At 40.6% G+C, this 26,061-nt stretch overlaps 2 protein-coding genes across 3 annotated transcripts in view; one reads left to right on the forward strand and one right to left on the reverse strand.

Moving 5' to 3' along the window:
• The window catches only part of LOC117667160 (olfactory receptor 5J3-like), a 36,154-nt gene extending 11,537 nt beyond the window's left edge, over positions 1–24,617 (forward strand). The window contains exons 1-3 of one of the 2 annotated variants that reach the window (XM_034420374.2): positions 19,262–19,329; positions 20,534–20,718; positions 22,992–24,617. In XM_034420374.2, coding sequence (XP_034276265.2) covers positions 20,717–20,718; positions 22,992–23,949 — 960 coding nt within the window. In that variant the 5' untranslated portion in view covers positions 19,262–19,329; positions 20,534–20,716 and the 3' untranslated portion in view covers positions 23,950–24,617. Of the gene's footprint in view, positions 1–19,261; positions 19,330–20,533; positions 20,719–22,991 lie in introns of those variants that run through there. The other variant, XM_087881583.1, reaches the window with a different exon arrangement.
• Positions 8,180–9,587, reverse strand: LOC117667158 (olfactory receptor 5AR1-like). The gene has a single exon (XM_034420373.2). The coding sequence runs from the start codon at positions 9,512–9,514 to the stop codon at positions 8,522–8,524; it is 993 nt and encodes a 330-aa protein (XP_034276264.2). The 5' UTR covers positions 9,515–9,587; the 3' UTR covers positions 8,180–8,521.
• Positions 24,618–26,061: the final 1,444 nt, after the last annotated feature.

A 26,061-nucleotide genomic window follows, 5' to 3' on the forward strand; every position in this document is an offset into this window, starting at 1 on the left:
ATTATAAATATGATTGATACATCATGAAAGACAAGCATTTGGAGGTCACAGGAAATGTTTAATTACAAGCACCTAGCACATAAAAAAATGCAAGTAGAAAAATAGGGACCACTGTCAGCATTCCAAATTAGGCTCTCTTCCAGTTCTGACATGAAGACATGAAGCCAAGACCAGAAGCGCTGATTTATTGCTGAGATGAACTTTTACCTAGTTTTCTGCATGCAACAGATAGGGTTTCCTGGGGGACGAGGGTGGGGGCTACATTCCTGTGAGAAGTACGTGCCGGGACGTAGAGATGGATCTGCATGATGGCCAATGGGACATCGGGTAGGAGAGCGGAAGAGGAGGGGGTTGGAAGGAGGAGCCAGTTTGGCTGCAATTAGAATCAGGAATGTCGGCTATTTCTGTTCTTAATAAAAAGTGATTTATTAGAGACTCTGCGCTTGATAATGGAACTTATTTAAGACAGAACCGAAACCTCACAGACAGCCAAACTCTCTCAAAGCCAGGCTGGCTGAGTTTAAATCATCCCGTTCCCTCCCAGACGTATGACTCGGATTGGAGGTTATCCCCCGACACTATGGCTGAAGCGAAGCTCTCGGGGGAAAGCCTGCTTCAAGCAACGAGTGGAGGAGAAGCGGTCGTGACTCCAGCCAGTTTGGAAACTATGAAGGCTCAACTCTCCCCGCCTTCCTTCTCGGAAAAACCTCAAACAAAGAAGCCTGAATCAGATAAGTACCCGGGGGCTGTGCCAAAAGCTTCAGAGGCGGAATTTCCCTTTCCCAACGTGAGAGATGAGGGAAAACCCCTAAGTGAATTGGGCAGAGCTTCCTGGCTATGGGAGTGGGAACAAGCCAGAAAACAAAGTAAGCACCAAGAAATTCTAAGGAAGCCACTCGAAAGCCCCATAGATGAGTTGAAAGAAAAATTTGACCGTGCCACCCTTCAGGGGGAGGAACCATCCTGCAGACCCAAAGAAAAGAGAGAACCAGTCTGGGCTGTGGACCCGAGAGTGCGCAGGCCAAGGCGCAGCCCCTCCCTAAGGCGCAGCCCCTCCCCAAGGCGCAGCCCTTCCCCCCTTCACAGCAGGAGGAGAAGGAGCCCAACGATGCATCCATGGGTCCCCCCCTCCCAGAAAGCAGCAAAGCCTAGCTGAGGCAGCACCTCCCTACTCCAGGATGAGAGGCGAAGCAGAGGACTTTCAACACCGAGGCCGGCCCTACACAGCTCAGCACAGAGAGGAGAGGGTAGACAGGGAGGAGCCACCCCAGTTCAGAGGGAAGTTCGACGGTGACCCAGACAACCTCGCCCAATTTCTCGATTCAGCTGAGATATACATAGAGCGTTTTGGACACCTTTTCCCTTTCCCTAGAGCCCTAGTGAATGCCATTTCGGAAGGGCTGGAAGGAGAAGCAAAGAGGTGGGCAGCATCCCTCTATAAAAACAGGGCCCCCCAGCTGCAAGATGCGGATGGATTCTTGCAACTATTGAGAAACCGTTATGAGGAGGAGGAGGACGACCCCTATGTGGAAGACGAGCTCAGAAACCTAATGCAGAAGGGGAAGCCCATCAAAGAGCATATCCGTGAATTCAGGAGAGTCGTTGGGACACTGCCTCCCCTACCCGAGCGATTGCTGGTGTACTTTTTTAGAACAAGCCTAGATAAGAGAATTTCCCAAGTGACTGCTTATCGTGACATCCCAAACCGACTCTCTGAATGGTTCCGGGTAGCGATAAAAGTCGACAGAGGGTTGCGGGCGAGCGACACGCCGAAACCACCAGAGGGAAAGGAGAGAGGTCGATCAGACCAAGGGCCACTCAACAGACGGGAAACCCCAACATCACAGCCCTCCCACAGACCAACTGCCCCACGGAGCTCACTGAAATGCTACCGATGTGGGGGGAGCGGCCACATAGCAGCAAGATGTGGAACGCCTAGACCAGGACCAGCTCCACCGCCCAAAGCACGACCGGAACGAAGGCCCAAGCGCGCCACCCACGTATCGCAGGAAAACCCCCAAAGCCCGGAGTTTTTCGCTCACCTGACCGAAACCAGAGGATCCCCAGATGAGGGAGATCAGTTCCCCGAACTCTACGACACAGAGGACGAAGGCGAAGACAACCCGATGGTGAGTGGACCTGTCCATCCTTTTCTTTTCCCCATACGCCTAACAGCCCCCAAAACAGGGGCCCAAGAGACTTTCCAAGCCCTAATAGACTCTGGTAGCACACGGTGCCTAATCAACCTACCCACAGTTCTGAAATTGGGAATCCGAGCTAAACAGCTCAAACAACCAATTCGTTTTGAGCAAGTTGATGGGTCCCTAGTGGGGGGAGCGTACGCCACACACTTGACCGAACCCATGAGACTAGAACTAGCAGATCACTGGGAGACGATCCACTTCATAATAGCCCCCAAGATGACAGAACCAGTCATATTGGGACTCTCGTGGTTGGACAAATGGGGTCCAATCATTTGGTGGCAAGAGGGGACCCGCAGACTGAGAATAGCAAAGGGGCCCCAACCCCGACCAGAAGAATTCCCTCCCACGCTGAGACCCCAAAGCAGCCCTCCACCACAAAACAAAACACCACCAACACAAGGGTCCCTCCCAGAAGGTACAGTAAAGCAATTAGCAGCCGCACCCACCACCGCTTGTAAGGTCCCAGGGGAATACCAAGACCTTGCCGAAGTATTCAGTGAGGCCGACTGTGACATTCTGCCCCCCCACCACGAAACCGATTGTGCCATCGAGATTATTCCGGGAGCGAAACTACCCAAACCAAAAATGTATGCCATGATGCCCCAAGAAATCCAGGAAATGCGGCACTACATAGACAAAAACTTACAAAGCGGATTTATTGAGCCAGTAAAACCAAGAGTAGCGGCGCCGGTCATGTTTAAAGAGAAAAAGGACGGCTCCATGAGATTGGTGGTTGACTTTCGAAGTATCAACGCTGTATGCGTACAAAACTTGTACCCCCTCCCCCCTCATGAAAGACATGCTAGCCCACCTAGCTAAAGGGAAGATTTTCACCAAACTAGACCTTCGAGAAGCTTATTACCGGGTACGCATAAAGGCAGGGGATGAATGGAAAACAGCATTCAACTGCCCCCTGGGTAGTTTCCAGTTTAAAGTAATGCCCTTTGGTTTGCAAGGAGCCCCAGCAGTATTCATGCAGTTAATAAATGAAGTTTTACGTGAACACCTTTACAAAGGGGTCCTCGTCTACCTGGACGATATCCTTATCTACACGGAGACCATAGACGAACATATACCCCTCGTCCGCCAAGTACTGAAAAAACTGCTACAGGCAAACCTATATGTCAAACTGTCAAAATGCGATTTCCACCAATCACGGCTAGACTACCTGGGCTACCGAGTATCAAACGAGGGGATAGAGATGGACCCAGCCAAGGTCCAATCAGTTCTACAATGGCAACCCCCTCGCACCCGCAGACAACTGCAAAGTTTTCTAGGCTTTGCAAATTTCTACAGACAATTCATCCCCTCATTCGCAAAGATTGCCAAACCTTCGACGGACCTCCTAAAGACAGGAAGTCCAGCGATGAAACCTCACCCGGGACAACCCTTACAGTGGGACCTGACCTGCCAACAGGCGTTCGAGACACTAAAAGGACTGTTCGCGAAAGAACCTGTCTTAAAACACCCGGATCCGGAACAGCCTTTTGTCATCCAAGCAGACGCAAGTGATGTGGCAGTAGGAGCCGTGTTGCTCCAAAAGAACAACCAAGGTGATCTACAACCCTGCGCCTACACCCCCTGCAAACTCACCGATACGGAGAGGCGATGGGCTGCGTGGGAGAAGGAAGCGTTTGCAGTAAGATGGGCCTTGTTGACCTGGCGGCACCTACTAGAGGGAGGCCAGAAACCATTTGAAGTCTGGACTGATCATAAAAACCTAGAGGCCCTAAAACCCCCACGAAAACTGTCGCCCAGGCAAGTGCGGTGGGCACAATACTTCAATCATTTCAATTTCGAGCTTAAGCACATCCCAGGAGGGAGAAATTTCCTGGCTGACGCCCTCTCCCGGATGCCCCAATACAACAGTGAGCGAGAGCAGGTAGTGAATGCCATCATCCCCTCCACCCAAGCTGCAGCCCAAGTGATCACCAGACGGCAACGACGTGACCAGCAAGGCCAACTTGCTAGCGACTTAACTGCAAAATTAAAAAATGAAATGCTGACAGACCCCTGGTATCGGGACAATCAACATCTCTTAACAAAAAGAGATGAACTAGCATGGAGGGGGACAAAGCTCTATGTCCCACAAAGTTTACGCATCCTGATTCTCAAGAGGAGCCATGATGTTAAACCAGCAGGACACTTCGGGTTCCTAAAGACGTTGCACTTAGTACGAAGGCAGTTCTGGTGGCCACATATGAGAAAGGACATAGACAGTTATGTAAAAAGCTACACCATTTGTGCCACGATGAAGACAAGGCCAGGGTGCCCGCCTGGATTGTTGCAACCAGTAGCTGAGCCAACAAGACCATGGGAGGAGATTGCAATGGACTTTATAGTAGACCTACCGAGGAGCAGTGGAAATACAGTGATCTGGACTGTAATAGACTTATTCTCCAAACAGGCACACTTCATTCCTTGTAGTGGACTGCCTTCAGCCTGTCAGTTATCCAAACTGTTCCTGAAGCACATTTACCGCCTACATGGAGTCCCCAGGAGAATCATTTCCGACAGAGGGGTCCAGTTCACAGCAAAGTTCTGGAGGGAGTTTCTACGATCCATAGGTTCATCCCAAGGGCTCAGCTCAGCTTTTCACCCGAGCACCAATGGGGGGGCAGAAAGACTGAACGCTATGATAGAACAGTATTTAAGATGCTACGTCGACTACCAGCAGTCCAATTGGGCAGACCTCCTATCTTTTGCGGAGGTTGCATATAATAATGCTGTCCACAGCAGCACGGGGCTAACCCCGTTCAAAATAGTGAGTGGCATGGATTTTGTTCCCATGCCAGAATATCCGAGGGAGCCCCCTTCCTCAGTCAGTTTGACCGACTGGATGGCAATGTTGAGACAAACTTGGGAAAATGTTAAGAGGGCGCTGGCAAAAGCGGCTCAATCCTATAAGGACCAAGCAGACAAGCACCGAACTCCCCAAAGACCATTTCAGCTGGGAGAGAAAGTTTACCTCTCCACCAAGTACTTGAGACTTAGACTCCCGAGCAGGAAATTGGGCCCAAAATTTATAGGACCATTTCCTATAATAAAAATAATTAACCCCGTTACAGTGCAATTGCAGTTGCCATGGCTTTTGGGGAAAATTCACCCCGTTTTTCACAGTAGCCTTCTAAAACCTGTAGTGGGGTCTACTTTAAGGCCAATGCCACGTGAGCCCCCTGGGCCCCTGGTTGTTGGGGGCCAAACGCACTACGAAGTGTAGCGGATTCTTGATTCAAGATGGCACAGGGGGCGCCTTCAGTACTTAATTAAATGGAGGGGTTACCCATTGTCAGAGGCTTCCTGGGTGAAGAGTGCAAATATCCAAGCTGATCGCCTTATAGCAAAATTCCATGCAGACCACCCGGGAAAGCCGGGAGGGGGGGTGCACAGCCAGGGAGGGGCTGATGGGACTAATCTTCTTGTGTTTTCCCTATGGGATAGGTGATGTCGCAGAAGTGAAGGGAGAGGGGCCGGATGTCAGCATTCCAAATTAGGCTCTCTTCCAGTTCTGACATGAAGACATGAAGCCAAGACCAGAAGCGCTGATTTATTGCTGAGATGAACTTTTACCTAGTTTTCTGCATGCAACAGATAGGGTTTCCTGGGGGACGAGGGTGGGGGCTACATTCCTGTGAGAAGTACGTGCCGGGACGTAGAGATGGATCTGCATGATGGCCAATGGGACATCGGGTTGGAGAGCAGAAGAGGAGGGGGTTGGAAGGAGGAGCCAGTTTGGCTGCAATTAGAATCAGGAATGTCGGCTATTTCTGTTCTTAATAAAAAGTGATTTATTAGAGACTCTGCGCTTGATAATGGAACTTATTTAAGACAGAACCGAAACCTCACAACCACCTTTGGTGGGATGGTAACAGCGTTCTGTGCGCCTCTGGCGTTTAGTCATGCTGGCTACATGACCACTGAGATGTCTTCGGACAGCGCTGGCTCTATGACTTTGAAGCAGAGATGAGCCCCGCCCCCTAGAGTTGGGAACGACTAGCACATATGTGCAAGGGGAACCTTTATCTTTACCTTTAAAGCTAAGTATTGTCAGACATAGCATTTGAATAAAAGTGCATGGGAAATTCCTTAAATAAATATTAAAAACTATTCAAGAAGAAGGCAACAGTAAACAACTTCCATCTTACTTCCAAGAAAATGACATAGACCAACCCATAAAGTTTTTAGAAGGTGAGCTTGACTTGAAGGAATCATGTACATTAGCAATAGCAATAGCACTTAGATTTATATACTGCTTAATAGTGTTTTATAGCTCCCTCTAAGTGGTTTAGAGGGTCAGCATATTTCACCCAACAATCTCGATCCTCATTTTACCCAATTCGGAAGGATGGAAAGCTGAGACAACCTTGAGCCGGTCAGGATCAAACTGCCAGCAGTTGGCAGAATTAATCTGCAATACTGCATTCGAACCACTGTGCCACCGTGGGTCTCTAAATAGCAATAGCATTTAGGCTTATATACTGCCTCTTAGCTCTTTACAGCACTCTCTGGGTGGTTTAAATGTAGAAACATTATTTGCATATTTTCCCCAACAATCTGGGTCCTTATTTTATCGTCCTCAAATGGATGGAAAGCTTGAGCCCTGTCAGAATCTAACTCCTGGCTGTGGGCAGAGTTAGCCTGCAATACTGCATTCTAATCACTGCACCTCCAGAGCTCATTCATCTTACCAAGAAATTATCCTCACCACCATCTTTCCAGAAATGTCATGTTATTAACATGGAAAATTTATACTAGAAAGTATTGAAAGCAGTAGTTTAACAATGGCATTTTCAAAAAACAAAATCCAATGTAATTGGCATTCATGACACAGTTAAATACCAATAGCACTTAGACTTATATACCGCTTCACAGTGCTTTTATAGCCCTCTCTAAGAGATTTACAGAGTCAGCATATTGCCCCCAACAATCTTGCCTCCTCGTTTTACCAAACTCAGAAGGATGGAAGGCTGAGTCAACCTTGAGCCTGGTGAGATTTGAACTGCCAAATTGCAGGCAGGCAGCAGGCAACAGAAGTAGCTTGCAGTACTGCACTCTAACCACTGTGACATCACAGCTCTAAAGACAGCAACAATCCATGATCCACTTAGTCCATAATATTGACATCAAACAATAGATGTCTTTGAATTTATATAAGATTTCAGGCAGTGATATATTTGTTTAACCATAATAAAATGAGCTTGTGTGAAGATCATACATAATTTTACAATCAATGGATTTCCGACTGCCAATGATAGCATTCATAATTGCTCTAATGGTTAATGCTTTCCAGGTCATTTTGACTGTAAGTCTTTGTTTTATCCATCCTAGTTTAATTAAATTTTCTGAACTGTGATATTTTCTAGAGGTAGAATCACTTTGTGTTTAACATACCCATTGATCATTTGAGCATTTGATTCCTTATATTATAATACAATAAAAGTACAATACTCATCTGAGCAAAAAAACAGCCCCTAAATTCTCTCCAGCGCAGAAGCTTGAGGGCAGTCCTTTCTCTATCAGAACTGATGAACATGGTATGGAACTGAGACAAGCCCAGGTTATTTTTTTAATTGGGTTTTATATTATGGCTTTTGATGCACAAAGATTTGCACTGTTACATTCCTCATTCTCTCGTAACATTTTCTATGAATGATCATCAAATGAGCAAGCTTCCCTAGTCATCTCTCCCCATATAGGACTAAATACATGGAAGGAGAAGACCTTCTTCCAAATTAAAGCATAGATTATGTTTCCAAGGGGAGCCCATGCAGATGAGGTTGCCTATCCCAGACCATAGAGTGTTAGAGAACTACCATATTTAGGGATCCTAAACAACTAGAGACCTGTGAAGATTGCATTCCATTTTATGGGGCATTTTTATGTAGGAACAAATTTCAAGGTTACTTTCTTGGATTGAGGATAATTTGTTAATTTGTCTTTGATGAAAAAAAATCACAGTAGCTAAGCAATAGTTTATAGCACAACAAATATGTTTATGAGGTTTTTTTTTTTTTTTACTAAGTAGAATTTATCTACACAAGATGAAGCTTTATGGCTATGGTCCATAACTCTTTCACTCATACATCTATTTGAAATTTCAAAATAAAAGTTCTCCATCTTAAGTGATTTATGAATCCCCATATAAAAGTACTTTACTGCATACAACCATTAAATATTTGAAGAGCACTAGTTGAACAAAAATTTTTATATGAAGTAAAATGAATATAGCTGAAATTAAGTCAATGAAATGTAATCACAGGGATTTGTGCATGTGCATATTCCCAGCTTCAAGTCTACATTTACAAGTGGCATTTTTGCTAGTTCAAACACTGAAAAAATCTCCTAATCCTTCTGAGTGCTATCAGTTTTCTTTGCAATAATTTATTGAAGGTATCCTTTACTTCTTCATTTCTCAAGGTATAGATCAAGGGGTTTAACATGGGAAAAACCACAGTATAAAAAACAGAGACTATTTTGTCTGTATTCAGGATATAGCTGGAGCTTGGCCGCAAATAAGTAAAGAGAAGGGTTCCATAATACAAAGTCACAGCTGTCAAGTGGGAGGTACAAGTTGAAAAGGCCTTCTGGCGGCCTTCAGCTGAATGGATCCTCAAGATGGTGCAAATGATATAGGTGTAGGAGATAACAATCAACAAAAAAGTGCTCATTTGGATGAAACCACACAAGGCAAAAAGAAGAATTTCATTAATGTGAGTGTTGGAGCAGGAGAGAGCTAACAATGGAGGGATGTCACAGAAGAAATGATTGATGACGTTGGATCCACAAAATGACAAGCGAAATGTATAATAAGTGTGAATTAGTGAAGTCACACTACCAATAAGGTAAGAGCCAGCTACCAACCCGAAACAAACTCTGTGGGTCATAAGAGCGGGATAAATTAGTGGGTTACAAATAGCCATGTAGCGGTCATATGCCATGACAGCCAGAAGAAGGCACTCAGCATCTGCAAAAGAAGCAAACAGATACATTTGTGTAATGCATCCTGCCAGTGAGATCGTCTTCTTTCCAGTTACAAAATTGAGAAGCATTTTAGGTGTAATGGCAGAAGAATAACAGAAGTCTAGGAAGGCCAGGTTGCTGAGGAAAAAGTACATTGGACTGTGGAGGCACGAGCTGATCCAAATTAATATGATGATACCAATATTTCCCACCAAAGTGACTAGATAGATGGCTAAGAAGAAAACAAAGAGGACAGCATTGATCTTTTGATGATTGGTGAAGCCAAGAAGAACAAACTCAGTCACTGTTGTTTGGTTCCATTTGCCCATTTTTTCTGTTTCTTTATTCATTTATTCTGAAGCTTCCACTAGCGGAGGTTAGGATAGCTGATCAGTTGCTGCAAAAGCTTGTTTCCTTCAGACTTCATGGACTTTCTGAAAGAGATAATTAATACTGTAATTAATCACCTGCGCTAAGCTTTCAGTTAAATTGTTGCCATCTATCAATGTAAGAATCTTCTCTAATGCTCCCATAATAGCACTAATGGTCCTAAGTGTAATATATTAATTAGGTATATTGAGAAGAAAATAATAGATTAATAATGTGATAAATGATTATATTCATATTGGGTGACTATATTACTGAACATTTACAAAATAAAAGAGAAATTAAAAAGAGGAAGAGGAGGAAGAAACCCTGAGTTACAAAATGGTGTAACTGGTGATGAATGGTGATTTTTGTTGCAATTATATAAGGTGTTAAAAGATGCTTCATTGCATTTACATTGCAATCTGGACTTCTATGTTGTGGTTTTGAATATGTTTAATATCATATTTTAACATATATTAACATGTTCCTATAAAGTAAGATACATTTTTTTAAAAAAAAAAGTCTGAAATTGTTTAATCCTTGGGACTATTCCTTCCAGTCTGGCCTATTTTTCTTTCAAGATGATTTGGAAACTTACTAAAATTCATAGCATCCGATTTGAGGCCAAACTAAAAAGATTTCAGTCCTTGAAAGGATTTTTTTTACTGATAAATCTTTAGGATATGAGGAACCCTATCTGAGTACCAAGAGGATCCAAGCCACCTTTCATCCCTAGAGAGCACTACTGCTAAAAGAAAGCCATCACTTCCAGGAAAGCAATGCCAAGCTGAAGATGACTTCTTTTTAACAGAGCTGATGATGATGGCAGAATTAGGAGCCAGTGAATGACTCAGTAATATTCCATATTATATGTGTCATAATTTTACAATGCACATTCCATCCATTCATATCATACAGATATATAAGGGATGGGATTTTTATCTCATGACATCACCACATTTCATCACTTACCCCCTTGGCTCTCCCAAAGATGCTTGTGTAAGGCATCACCCAATACAAGGTTTATTCAAGAACTACTCTGCCCAGAGCCCGTCTGAGGGAGATGGGCAGTTGATAAGATAGATAGATAGATAGATAGATAGATAGATAGATAGATAGATAGATAGATAGATAGATAGATAGATAGATAGATAGATAGATAGATAGATAGATAGATAGATGATAGAGTAAATAAGTAAGTTCCTTTCTTTGCAAGTTGTCTCCTTTGGAGACACTGCAGACCATTTACAATTGGACATTGGTTGGTACTTTAAAATCTGGAAACATTAAAACTTTGTAAAAACTTTTTACAAAAAAAAATCTAGAAACATTAAAATCTTTAAATTCAGGGTTACTAATGACTAAACCACCATCTGTCTCTAACTACTAATTTCTGGTCTTGGTACTCTAGATGATCCTTGGTTCTTAAATTATGCTTATGATAGAACTAGATGTACATATACATATTCATGTTTATTCATTATATCTTGATCTCCACCCCACCTTGAACCTCCACTCTAGTATATGGGTGAGGATGAATATGAACATGCAGAGTAGGAATAACATCAAAGCAGTGGAGGATTCTTTGAATTTCTCCCTTGCGTTTGAAGACAACCTGATTAGAGAAGAGAAAAATCTTATATCAAATTCTCTCTTCAGCTTTCTCTCCAGCATCTATCCTCAGCTTTTTCTATTGCCGAGAATACTTGTGACCAGAGAGAATAAGTGAAGCTTTCAATCTAATCAACCAAAAGCCCTTCTCTTCTACTATATTTCCTTCCCTTCAGGAGAAAATTTAAACCAACCATTGTTTCTCCATGATCTTTATCCCAGGGGTGAAATGCTACCGGTCACACAGGTTCAGGCAAACCAGTAGTAATAAAAGCTATCAGTTCAGATGAACAGGTAGTAAAAAAAAGCTACCGGTTTGTCCAAACTGGTATATCTGACGATCAGTTGTGCTGTGCAAGTTAAATTCACTAGAAAGCAGAAAATCCTGCTTTCTAGCGAATCTATATCGTGCGGCACAGCTGTTCCCTCCCCTCGCTGTTCTACTTACCTTCAAAAAGTTCATTTTTCCGTGTGAAGCGTGTGTTTGGTGCGCACTGTGTATGCGCACACACAGCATGCATTTGGCACACACCACGCGGGGTGTGGCAGCGAACCGGTGGCAACCTGCGGAGGATTTCACCACTGCTTTATCCTATTGGTATTCCACAGCATATCAGTTCCTTTAGAGCAATGCCATGCTACAAGAGAAGTAACTCTTTCCAGGTGGAAGGTGTGGCAATTACTGCTATGACTTTGGTGATAGGCTAACAATATTGCAGGAGGAACAAGCACATAGAAAATAAGTTGCCTATTTTGCATCATCTATGGAATTCGGCAAGGACTGGATAACTTGCTTTTGTCTTTAAACTAAAGCCAGGAATATGAGAATTATACATCACTTGGGAAGGTGGGAACCATCACATCTTCTTAGAAATCTGTAACTATAAAATGCTAAAGTGAAGCTGGTATGAACTGTATGTATTCAATCTGGACACATTTCTGATTCATTTCCCTTCCTATAAAAATACAATAGCAGAACCTGCGTATGGGAGAGAATAAAGGGGGGGGGATCAAGGTATTTCAGATCCAAGACTGTCAAAATTTTCCTCACATTCTGAAGTAATTTCAGAAGGTGGGGAAATTTGTATTGAGGATCTGCAGCTGTTCTTATCTTTCTCCCTGTCTATATATTTCACAAAACATAATGCCACCCTAGTCATAGACATTAATGTCTTTTGTATCTTCTCCAGCATCAAATTCATATACAGGGATTCATTAGATTCAAACCTCAGCACAGTCTCATAGAGGAGAGTCAGATCTCTTCTTCTGACACATGGAGGTTCAAACATCATATGGCTTTTGAAATACTCGCTCAAGAACCATAGAATTAAACTATAAAAAGTGGAGAGTAAATCTGTTTTCTGAGAGAAGTCACCTGACTTCATTTGGTAGCACCAAATTAAACTACTACTAAAAAAAAGAGGTGAGTTTATGTATGCATATCTATGTGTGCAAAAATATTCTGTATTTAAAATTAAAGTAATTTAAATTAATTGGAAGGGAGGAAAACACACAAAAAATAGACTGCTGTTTTGCATATATATAGAATTCAGATTATGATGATAAAGACAAAATTCAAAGCATCTAACAAATCAAATGTGATAAAGAACAATATTCATTATTATGACATGGCTATCAAAAACACGATGTAGAGAGTGATAAGTTTTCATATTCAGCATGTCACTGCTGCTACTAAGTAAGATTCCTCTAAAAGGACTGTCCTCACTCAAGACACGAATGACCAGGCTCAAATTATCCTACTTTGGACGAATTATGTGAAGACCTGTTTCTCTAGAAAAATCTCAAATGCTAAGAAAGATGGAAGGAAAAAGAAGAAGAAGGTGACAAGCAGCAAGATGGATGGACTCAGTTGCAGTGGTGATGAAGTGCCTGAAGGACCAGGTTAGATGTAGATCACCATGGAAAAGATCTATCTATGTGATCACTGGGAGTCAGCAGCAACTTGATGGCACATAATCAATCAAGCAAAAGGGCTGTCCAGTAATCAAATTAGAGGTTCAATTTATCTCAGTCCCTGAATAAGATTTCATTTCATTTCATTTCATTTTATTAGATTTCTATACCGCCCTACTCCCGAAGGACTCAGGGCGGTGCACAGCCAAACAATAAAAACACATACAATACAAAATTTAAAAAATAGAATAAAATCAAATTAAATAAATTTTGGCCCTGACAAATTTAAAACCCCAAACTTTTAAAACCAATTTAAAATTGAATATATAAAATACTAAAAGATATTTAAAATTTTAAAAATCTTTTATAAAAGAGGGGGAAAATTAGGCCAGGCCGGCCTGGTGAAATAGTAAGGTCTTTAAGGCGCGGCGGAAGGTGCGCAGATTTAGAAAGCAGCCTGGGGTTTCTGAAACTTGTTTATCTCTTAGACCCTCCTCAGTGTTTAACCAAGGAGGTCTGTGCTTTGACTTTTCAGATTGAATATTTAGCTCATTCATTCCAGGTTGATGACATTGTCAGCTATTTTATATACTTTTGTAAAAAGGACACAATGGCAATAAGGTGGATTGTGGTACATGAGGGACTCTTTTTCCAATTCCTTTTTTCAAGCATATCCTTTCCAGTGCCACCTGTTGCATGGAGAACACAAATGTGAAGACATTCTCCACCATCTATTCTCTGTCAAAGGCAAATTCACATTCCTACTGAACCACTAAACTTTTGAAAAGTGGTGAAATCATCAAAAAATTAGAAAAGTCAATCTAATATCAACAGGCCAACATGGCATGGGAGCCTGGGGCTCACATTTAGTCTCAGCTAAGATCTCAGATAAGACAGTTTTTCAGGCTGAAACTGGGAAGAACTATTAGAAAACTAGGACTAGACAAAGAATGAAAAGTATTGTGCAGATAACAAGATCTATAGTGTGAATAATGAGTGCTTCAAAACAGACTTTTTTGCATTTTCATGAAAAAGAAAACATTCCAGATGTGGCCTGTTTAATAAATAAATACATAGCAATGATAGAAGAAAAAGAAGTCATATTTGCCTAGGTGTTCGTAAATGCTTTTCTTTATTTGTTAACTCAGTTTTATCCCACTTGCTTTTTTTTTCATTTAATTAATATAATACAACTAGCAGTCACTATAAGATAAATCATAATTTAATCCCTTTATCCTTAACATTTTAAAGAATTATTGAAATACATTTTACGTAAAAAAATAAACTTTTAGTTAAATTAAATTTGGCTCTTTTCTTTCCCAAATCTGAGTTAGTAATCTAGCAAGGCAGTCTTACTGAAATACACTTTTGAGCTGCTTGTGGCAAGCATCAAAAGAGAATATAAAAGTGCAGTAGTACTCGGATAATACATTTCAAAAGAGAGTGCAAAAAAAGTCATTGCAAAATCTTACACTGCATGATTACAAGTTATTCCAAAGCTTCAACGGCTTGTCTCTTTTACTTTATCATAGAATAATGGTCATACCTTTTGGATGAGAAGCAAGGTTATCCAATTTCATTGCTGATGATGGACAAGAGAATGTTGAGAGTTTCTTTCCATCTAACATATTCTCACTTTGGAAAAAGAAAAAAAAACTTCAAAGATTTGCCTTTGAAGAAAGGTACAGTTAGAATAATTAAAATGCCCTTTGTGTCTCCTGGGGTGGAGCTTAATGACATGTAGAAAAGTAGTCCTGAAGAACTGAATGAAGTTTCTAATATTTTCTCAAACTTTTATTAGCCATTTCAAAATCCAAGTACTTTTTTTTCACAAAACGCAAGGAAGTTATATATCAGCAATAAGGAACAGTAATGTATCCCTATTTGTAATTTAATCTAATCACCTTAATTTTGTTGCTAGCAAGATGCTTAGCATGGATAGGAAGTAAATTTGGTGAAAGAGCAAATTTGGGTTGGGTTATCATCTTCTAGATGGAAATTTGTAACTATCACAAATTCATTGCTTTAACTGTTCTTAACAGAAAGTCAGTTTCCTATACAGAATAGGCCATGTCCATCTCTCTTGGGATCTTCCACACGGGAGAAAATATTTTCCTGTATACCCAACAGTTGAGTTGCTGATAGCAGAGTAGCCAAGCTACTCGCCCAGATTCACAACAACTAAGGTAAACCCACAAATAGCCAGTCTCAAACTGTTGAGCCTTTACAACTCAAAATCAATACACTGAATTGTGTCTGGTAGGCAATTTATAACCAGTACATAACTTTCAGATCAGGAAGCATATGTCGTCATATGTTGCCCTTATCAGTTGCTTAGCTACTACATTTTGTAGCAACTGCAGTTTCTGGACAGTTTTCAAGCATAGTCTCATGTACAACACAGTGCAGTAATTAAGATAGGTTGTAGTTAGAGCATGAATAACTGTTTGCCATCAGTTTTAGGGAGGGCCAGAGCTGCTGATTGGAGTTAGAGCTGGAAGTTTGTTATCTCACATCTGCAAGGGTAAATAGGAAAAGCTAGCTTAACTAGCCTTTCTTCCAGCTATTAAGTGAAAGAAGTGGGTCAATCACAGGACAAATATCAACTGCCATTGCCTATTATGGCTTGGTCAATTGAGAATTTCATATTATGCTTTCTAGTGAGTGTGTAGACTAGATTAGCTGCCTCAGTCATACTGTGCCACATGTAGCATCCCCAGCTTTTGGTAAACATTGTAAGAGGAATATCATAGTAATCAAGGGCAATTGATTACTATGCCAAATATAATCAATATTATAATAATATTTAATGTTTGTTTGTTTGTTTGTCAAGCTTGTACAAGGTAGCAAGTATAAGTATGAATATAAGCATGAAAAAAAAGGAAGTAAATACAGATAAATGGGGACAGTAAGACAGGGATGGTAGGCACGCTGGCGCGCTTATGCACGCCTCCTTTACGGACCTCTTAGGAATTGGGTGAGGTCCACAGTAGGCAGTTTAAGGTTGAAGCTGTGAGGGTTTGAGGATGTAACAACAGAGTCAGGTAGAGCATTCCAGGCGTTAACCACTCTGTTGCTGAAGTCGTATTTTCTGCAATCGAGTTTGGAGCAGTTTACCTTGAGTTTGTATCAATTGTTTCCCCATCGTTTGTTGACAGGTAAGATATTGTAGAAGACAATTTTCTGTACTATGCTTAGATCGGACCACAGGCGGCACAGTTCCAGATTGTCCAAGTCCAAAATTTCAAGCCTGGTGGCATAAGGGATTCTATTGTGAGTAGAGGAGTGGAGTACTCTTCTCGTGAAATATCTCTGGACCCGCTCAATCGTATTAATGTCCGATATACAGTGTGGATTCTAGGCAGACGAGCTGTATTCGAGAATTGGTCTGGCAAAGGTTTTGTATTCCCTAGTTAACAATTCAATGTTACCGGAGAAGAGGTGAGGTTAGCAACTCTTAAGGCCTTTTTGGCAATGCTGTTACAATGCTGTTATATCTCTTCAAACTAGTATATTTTATTAAAAATCTAACTTTCATGAAATATCACTCGCTTTATCAAATGCATGGAATGGCTAAGCTGATTTTATTATTTAATATCTACCTGAGGTCATCCTTCAGGTGAACTGGGTGAGTTATGGACCTCCCTGTTATGAAGGTCCCTTCATTATGAGTAAGTAGCATGCATGCACAGACAGACAGACAGACAGACAGACAGACAGACAGACACACACACACACACACACACACACACACACACACATACCTTATTTAAGACTATTGCACAATTTGGGGGACTTCCTGGACTCTCAATTCCTGCTTGAGGAACAGGTGATAGTTCTGACCAGAAATGCTTTTGCACAAATCCAGTTTGTATGCTAATTGTGCCTGTTTGTAGATTGGGAGTACCTCTTAATGGGCATTCATGCCTTGTTCACCTTGCAATGCACTATACATGGGGCTGCCCTGAGGATCATTCCAAAACTACAACTGGTCCAGAATGCAGTGGCATGAGCTGTGATAGACAAACCTTGCTATAACCATGTCACACCTCTTCCATGTGAGCTGCACTAGGTACTAGTAAGCTTCCAGGTCCAGTTCATGGACCTGGCTTTTACCTCTAAAGCTCTATGTGGCATATGACCTAGCTATCTGAAGGACCATCGGTCTCCTGTTTTATCTGTCCACCCTGTCTAACACAGACAAAGTTGGCTTACCTTGTGTCCTGTCAATTAAACACTGCCATCAAATATGTAGAAGTAGCTCTTCCCTGATGTAGTGCCAGCCCTTAGAAACAGCATCTATCCAGATTTGTTCATCTAATGCACCTTCAAGTGAGCTCTAAAATGTGATGATTCACTCAGGCCTCGGGTTAGGGTGTTTTGGCAGATCTCTTTAGATTGGTGATGAGAGATTTTTTTCCCTCACAGAGATTGTTTTTTGCTGTTTTTAATTTTCTGAAGACACCAAGTGTCATTCTGGGAGTTGGCCTAGAAATTTGGGTAATTAAAAACAATAAAATTCTGCAAGGTTGTTTTTGAATTCTGCTTATGATAAGAACATTATCACCAGCATGGTACATTTGGGCCAGCATGACACATGCATAGCCAAAGCCTAGTGTTTGTTTTGCTTTTTCTCAATTGTGCTCATGCTATTTTATGTAATGAAGGATCTCTGACCTAGAAACATGCAAACCAGTATGCTTTTACTCCATATTCCCCTAACTAGGAGGTTATGCAATATATTGCTCTACACGGGATAATTACTGAACGTTGTAGCATAATTCCAGAGTACAGAACTGCAAAGCATTCGGTGAGGAACTGGTTTTGAAGATAATTCAGACTCTTTGAACATATGTAGTACAGTTATCCATTGTGGGAGACAGAGAGAGTCCATTGGAGCATATAAAACCAAAACATGATTCCCCATGTTTAGCAGTATTTTCAGACTGGTATCAGTATTTTTGTCAGGTGAATCATTCACTACGACAGCTCTTTCATGTTCACACCAGAAAATCAGATCTCTGCTTTATCACCAAAATGTCCAGTTCTATCTTATCCTCTGAAATTTTTATCTACGTGAATTCAATAGTTTTAAAAGGCTATAAATCCTGAGCAAGAGCTATTAAAATGATAAGCACCTCCATATAATTTTCTTTCTGTGTTAATTTCCTTGCCACTTTCTCTCGTTCAGTAAGAATAAAATTGACTGTTCTTAGGTTTTAGCTCCAAGTATTGTAGCTACTCTATACAGGTGATTCCTCCTTTGTCTTCTCAACTTTGGAGACCACAATTTAAAGACAAACATGCTGAAGGGTGCCAATTAGGACAAAACTGGTCACATACTGCCTCCTAGTGGTTAATATAGGATATACACAGTATAAAAACAGAATCCCCACCTCAGAAAGGCAGATTGGGTAGAAATTATGTGAAAACTTGTACTTTACATTAGAATAATAGAGTTGGAAGGGACTTTGGAAGTCTTCTAGTCCAACCCTCTGCTTAGGCAAGATACCTTACACCACTTCAGACAAATGGTTATCCAATCTTTTCTTTAAAACTTCCAGTGTTGGAGCATTTACAACTTCTGGAGGCAAGTTGTTTCACTGATTAATTGTTCTATAAAAATGTAACATTTGTACTTTTCTGCTATAACTTAACTTAAAGGTAACTTAAAGGAAAATGGACTACGATATCATAACAACTATACTGACTGTAGTTCAGGGGTGTCAAACCTGTGTTGTCACAGCAGTATGATATGACGTATCGGGATTTTTCCCCCTTCGCTAAAATGGGTGGGGGCGGAGCCAGCACATGACACATCCGGCCCACAGGCCATGAGTTTGACACCCCTGCTGTAGTTCCTTTCCAGATGCCATCTGTTAATTTCTAGACATTGTTATTATTTTTCAATTCCCCCCCCCCAAATACCTACGGACTGGGTTATTTTACAGATAGTCTCATTCCATGTAAACCTGCCTGTCTCTTTACAGATATGATCATCTAATATTGAGAATCTTCACAGGAATATGTATGACGAAATTCGTTCCTCATTAAAAAGAGAGAAAGAAAAAAAAAATAAAGGATATAATACAACAATCAGGATCATTTTGAGATCAATTACAATCCTCTAAATCTGTACATCTGGGAGGAGCTTTAATTACCGTGCCTTAGAGAAGTTATTGAGCATTTTTAAAGCTTTGGTATAAATATTTCAGAAAACTCAGCCTTCAGTTTAGTGCTTAAATTTTAAAATGCTAATTCCTGCTTAAAGGTAAGCAATGCATTTTTTATTAGTTTGATTCAGTTTGGCTATTTCTCACAAGCAATCATTAGAATCAAATGACTATTCAGGTTCAAAGTTCATTAGTCATATGTGAGGACCTGTTAAGTAACTTTTCTGCTACAATGTCTGATCTATTAAACCTACCGCGTGCTATATATGGCTTGTTATTTAAGAAGCTTGCACAGATTATACTGACAAGGTCCTCTTCTTATTTAGATGGGCATCATTTTTTCATGCTGTAGCTACAAACTGAATTGGTACATTTGATTCTGTTGTTTTCAAATGAAGGATTGATTTCTTTTCCACTTAGGGTAGGGAAGGGACACCCCCCACCCCCATGAATACTTCTAAACTCATATTTCCATGCTCATAGAAGGAAAGAAATAATTTGGAAGAGAGCCCAGCTGCCATGTATGGCTTCATTTTAGATTAAGAACCCTTTTTTTCTATTGATAATGATTGTTAATATGACTTCAGATCATTGTTGATTTTTGGCAATTGCATAAGTAGATTTTGTTAATTAGGATACTGTATATCCCTAATTTCTTCCTTTAGGACTTCCAATGGTCCATCCCAGGGGTGGGTTCTAAAATTTTTTACTACCAGTTCTTCGGGCATGGCTTATTTTGTGGGTGTGGCTTGGTGGGGGGGATAATGTGACTGGGTGGGCATGGCCAACTTTTTTTTTTTTTACTTTTAAAAGTATTTTTTCTACAACCTTAAGAGGTTGCAGAAAAAAATGCTTTTTAAAAGCCTCTGACGATCAGGCAACTCAGCTGGGATTGCCAGAGGCTTTTAAAGGCATTTTTTTTTCCTATAACCTCTTCGGCCAAAGAGGTTGCAGAAGAAAATGCTTTTAAAAGCCTCTGATGATCCCAGCTGAGCTGCGTGATCATCAGAGGCTTTTTTTTTAACTTTTAAAAGCATTTTTTCAGCCAAAAAGGTTGTAGAAAAAATGCTTTTAAAAGTTTTTTTTAAAATCCTCTGATGAGGTGGGCGGGGTAAGTGAGTGGTGACCGGGCTGGGGACCAGTTCAGGGGCGTGGCCAGCCAATGTTATTATCGGTTCTCTGAACTACTACAAATTTTTACTACCGGTTCTTGCGAACCGGTGCGAACCAGGAGCAACCCCCCACTGATCCATCCATCTTACTGCTGATTGTACTTTTTTTCTTTCCTTCCACCTTTCCCAGCATTACAGCCTTCTCCGGACAGCTGGATCTTCACATCATATGCCCAAAGTAGGATAATTTGTGCCTAAACAATTGTGCCTTGATGCTTTCACCCAGGAATTCCAAGGAATTCCAACCTTATTCTGTCGGAGGGCTGAAAAGATCTGCCTCACCACCCAGGCACTGGACTACGTAGCCCAGGAAATGTAAGGGCAGGAGGAATCTATGTGATGTGATGTGCTTCTAATATGTGGTGTCATGGGGTTGATTTTGCTTTATTTATTCTTTTTTTATTTAATATTAACGTGAGCTTCTTAGGATTATTTTATATAACATATGCACTGTACAAGTTTCTAAATGAATAAATATTGGATTGCAAAAGTAACGGGAGATATTACACAATGCAAAAATAAATAGTTGGAGATGAGCAAGCTTATTCTGTTTAGAACTCACAAATGGTGTAAATGTCTCAGATACGACTTCCTTTAGGAACTAGTTTAATTTGATTGCTTTTGGAGATTACAAGAAAATGTATATGGGTTTTCAAGTTCATCTCTCTTTTCTTAACTATGTTTATATTTTCTCAAATAAATGTGATTTTATTATGTCTCTTGGCTAACGTATCAGTCAAATCTTTATATTTAATTATTCCCACATCACACATATACCAAGAAGCCCACTCACACAAGAATTTATAAACATTATATCTGCAACAGTTTCCATACATTACTGAGTATGCAGATTTATTTGACTTATTAACTTGATATTAATATTTGCAGTAATAATAATAATATTTCCAGAGAAGCTTAGATTTCTTCTGAAACAGGTTGAGTATGGATAGGAACAAAGCCAGAAACATAGACACCACTAACAAGTGAATACAGAGCTGTTTATTATGATATAATTTTAGATATTACAATAATGCTAATCATATGTGTCTGTGTGTGTTTGCATGAGGGGGGTAGAGGGAGAGAGAGAATCAAGTATATACCTAAGTATGTACACTAACAATGAGTAACTCTAGAGGATATTAAAAGAATTTTAACTAAATGTCAAAGGAGTAGAATCAAACCTCTACTCCACTCCTTTCCTTGGTAATACAAAACTTTTAGCAGCTAGTTTCTTCTTTCCCCCTTCATGGATTTACCAAAACCTTAAGAATGCTAGAAACATCTCCTGTCTGCCTAACCATGAATATATCAAGGTTCATCCTTCTTTACTTGCTTGGTCCAGTTCCAATACCTGAACCTCCTGCTTTGCACCATCTACAATCTCTAGCTGGTATTCGCCTTGGTCTCTCTCTTTGCAGATTCCTCCTCTGGTTTCTGGTGCCATAAATTCCTTCCCAGTCTTTGCATCTTTTGACTGTTATGGCTCTCTTAGTCGCTGCTTCCTCTCCTCCATCTTCTATACTGTTACCTCACATTCCAACAGCTTCTCCTAGAATAACACACACACACACACACACACACACACACACACACACACACACACACACTTGTCTATCTGCTTTGGCTTATTTGACATATCTTTCTTTCAAAACTACATTCCAGTTTGCAGGTGATTCTAAGACATTTAAACTTTCCCGCCATTTCTTCTGTAATTGTCTATGTGCCTAAATTACCTCTGACAGTCAGACCACCAAAGAGAAACTTTGATCTTGAAAATATCACTCATAACACTTTTCTGTTTCAGGGCAGTTCATCTTTCTATACCATAATGTAATTTGAGCATTTCTATGTATGGTTTTAGTGAGATGATCACCCCACAGGTCTGAGGAAACTGTTGTTCTTCAGTTTCAGAGTTAGGTGTGAAGGCAATTGATGAAGTCCACATGGAGCATAATAAGCTTCATCACATGTACTGAAGGAACTTTGTGGACATTGTTTTTGCAATCTAGAGAATTTTTAATTATCTCCAACAACAAAAACACTGTACAATATATCAACCATTCAGTTCTGTTAGTAAAGCCAGCTGTATGAACATTTATTACTGGTATTTATAATATCTGCAGAAATCACTGCGTGATCACTTTAACTTCTGAAACAAAAAAGTATAGTTTAAACATAATCTCATTGTCAGTGAAAATATACTTCGACAAATCTATTTATTGGAAAATCAAAAATAAATTAAAAGAAACATTTAGGGTATATGTTACAGGCAAAATAATTCCAAAATTAAAATAATTGTCTTGCCCTTTTGACTGTTGTTGCCAGAGTCAAAATGAAAATGTTCTCTCAAAGATGTCCTCTTCAAAAAAATAAGATCCCTCTTTTTGCAAGCAGAATAAAGGCATAGCAAAGAGGTAAAAAGAGGAAAACTACAATCTCCTTTCCCCACCCTAATTCATCAATTAAACACTCTCTCATCACAAACCCTACGTTCAGGAGAAATGGGAAATTGAGGCTACTTGCTCAGACTTCTATAACTTGTATTTTTTTAAGAAACATTTTTCTTGTGTCCCCCCGTCCCCCCACAGGAAAAAGGGAATGAAGCCAATACCTGGAACAAATTACACTTTGGTGACCAACTTCATTCTTTTTGGACTCACAGAACACCTGGAAATGCGGCAATTGCTCTTTGCAACATTTTTAATCATCTATATTGCCACTCTGCTGGGGAATCTTGGGATGATTTTGTTAATTTGGATTGTTCCCCAGTTGCATATCCCCATGTACTTCTTTATTAGCAGCCTATCCTTTTTAGATGCCTGTTATTCCACCACCATCACACCTATAATGCTGGTAACCTTTTTAGTGGAAAAGAAAACCATATCTTATGCTTCTTGTATCACACAGTATTGTTTCTTTGCAATATTTGCCACAACTGAGTTCTTTCTATTGGCTGCAATGGCATATGATCGTTATGTGGCCATCTGCCAGCCTTTGCTCTACACTTCGCTGATGACTAAGAGGCTTTGTACTGGATTGATAGCTGGCTCGTATCTATGGGGAGTTGTGAACTCTATGATTCACACTTGTGGTTTGTTAAGGTTGTCCTTTTGTGGCTCCAGGAGCATCAATCACTTTTTTTGTGATGTCACCCCGCTTTTGAAACTGGCTTGCAATGACGTCTCTATGAATGAGATGCTAATATTCATTTTTGGCAGTTTGTTTGAAATGAGCACCTTGCTGATCATTATTGCCTCTTATATATTCATTATTGCTGCAGTTCTAAGGATTCACTCCACAGAAGGGAGGCATAAAGCATTTTCTACCTGTTCATCCCATCTCACAGCAGTGGCCATATATCATGGAACTATTCTCTTCATGTACTTCCGACCCACTTCTAGCTATTCCCTTGACACTGACAAAACAGCATCTGTGTTTTACACAGTAATAATACCTCTGTTGAATCCATTGATCTATAGTTTGAGGAATAAGGATGTAAAATATGCCGTGAAAAAAGTGTTTGGAAGAGAACTGGGCTCCCAATAAATATCTCTTTTACTTTATCTTCAGAGTAAACAAACAAAAATGACTATATTTCAGAAAAAAAATATAAAGTCTTAACAAAGAATTTCTTAATGTAGATTATTAATAGAATCCTGGCAATTCTTCCATCTGCTAAATATACCTTAAAATAAAAATCACATCAAGTGATATAAATTTGATAAAGTATCTTTTCCAGAGGAATTTCTGGCCCTTATTTGCAAGGCAAACAGCAGGATTGGCAAACGCTCTTCCCTGGTCCTTGATTTTGCTTAAAGTAACTTAAAGGAGAAAGGAAACCTCTTTATAGCCGCTCAATAATTTTAAATCTCACTTAGTTTTCCTTCTGCCCTCCTCCCAATCATACACACACTCACATGAACAATGCACAATTTTATTCTCTCTTTTGAAAGTTTCCAATATTCCACCTTAATAGCTCCCACCCACACAGAAACTTCTGTTAGCAGAGATCTCTGGTTCTTGGAAATGCATTTTGAAGATATGGATCTAATGACAGTATGAAAGGGTGTTTTCCTCTCTACACACTTTTCCAAGGAAGAAAAGGTTCTCTCTGAAAACAAGTGTTTGCACTGTAATGAAGAATATCCAATGCAATTGCCTTTTCATAATAGACAGCTTGTATCTCATTGAATAAAATCATATATAAATAAACCGAGAAATTACTTTAAAAAAATGTTCCTCAGTATTGCTAACTATCTTCTTCTCCTCCCCATTGTAGTTATCATGGTCTCTCATATGCTGCAGTCTTCACACCATCTAGACCAGGGGTGTCAAACTCAAGGCCCGTGGGCTGGATCCAGGCCGCAGGGTGCTTAAATCTAGAAATATCAAAGGACCAGCCCACCGTGCCTCTGCCGGCCAAAATGGGCTGAGGGGAGGCTGCGTGCAGCCCTCCTGTGGCCCATTTTCGGCCTTCATAGCCTCCTGCAGCACTCTGCTGGCCAAAAATGGGCCACATGGCGACCTCGTGTGGCCTCTGCGTGCCCCATTTTGGCCGGCAGGGTGCTGCAGGAGGTATCCGTCCCGTCTCCCACCCTGCTCCTGCCCCCACCAGCCCGTGGAGGAGAACTACAATGCTGATCCAGCCTTCGAAGAAATCCAGTTTGACACACTTGATCTAGACTCTCTACTAAATTGGATTGGAGGATTGTAATTAAATTTGCAGTTCTGAGATTAGAGAAGCATGGTGGCCTATTTACCTTATTGTCTTCATTGAGTTACTTCTGATACCAAGCTCGGAAAATTTTTCTGGTTTATACTGAAAAGCAAAAATTTTAAGGAGAGGCTCCACATTTCAATAGAATCTGAGTTCTTGTTTTTTTTTTCTTTTAAACATCTGCAAATCTGTTCCAAAGAAGTAAAAAAATGGAGTGACTTAAAGCAGAAAGAAATATTACCAAGAGCATTTGTATTGGATTGGCACCCACTGTTCTCCACATCAGGGGTCTCCAACCTCTGGGCTGTGGCCGAGTGCCAGACCGCAGCCTGTTCGGATCAGGCTGTGGAAGTGATGTGTGAGCACGCATGAAGCCATCCCCTCTCTCCATCCCCTGCTGCCGCCACTTCTGCCAGTCCACCATTTATCATATTATGTCATGGAGCCGAATCACAATCAAAAGAAGATAAGATCAGAAGAATTTAAAAGATTGATCCAAGCCAAGCTTAATGCATTCTTACAAGGCTTTTAGAGGATTCCTTAAAACATTATTGGATATTAGGATTTAGTAATCCAAATTCTGAGGAGAAAATGTGTAGACTCATATCACATTTGTTGGCAACACCATAAAGAAATTGTGTCTTTCCCTGTGCTTGCAGAGCAAAATAATGAATTTTATTTAAGTGGTGGTGTGTGATCCAAGGGTTCTGGATCACCTTTCCGACTCTGAATCCATTTCGGTTCTTTAGAGTGTGTGATGATTGTGGCTCACTCCATGAAGATCAATGCTGCATGTGTTTTGATGGTAGCATTAGCTAAATTTCATGTAAAAATACTGAGGGCATATGAAAATCCATAGCTTGGATTTGTGTTTTTGCACATTTGGTGATGTCAAACAATATTAGTTTTGTCATTGCAATATCAGATGGGTGTGACTATCA

This window comes from Pantherophis guttatus, chromosome 1 (genome assembly GCF_059756535.1).
Source record: "Pantherophis guttatus breed Tessera chromosome 1, ASM5975653v1, whole genome shotgun sequence".
NCBI classification, from domain to species: domain Eukaryota; kingdom Metazoa; phylum Chordata; class Lepidosauria; order Squamata; family Colubridae; genus Pantherophis; species Pantherophis guttatus.

Coding starts and splice junctions, on each gene's coding strand:
- LOC117667158 (XM_034420373.2), bottom strand. CDS start 9,514: ATGAATAAAGAAACAGAAAAAATGGGCAAATGGAACCAAACAACAGTG.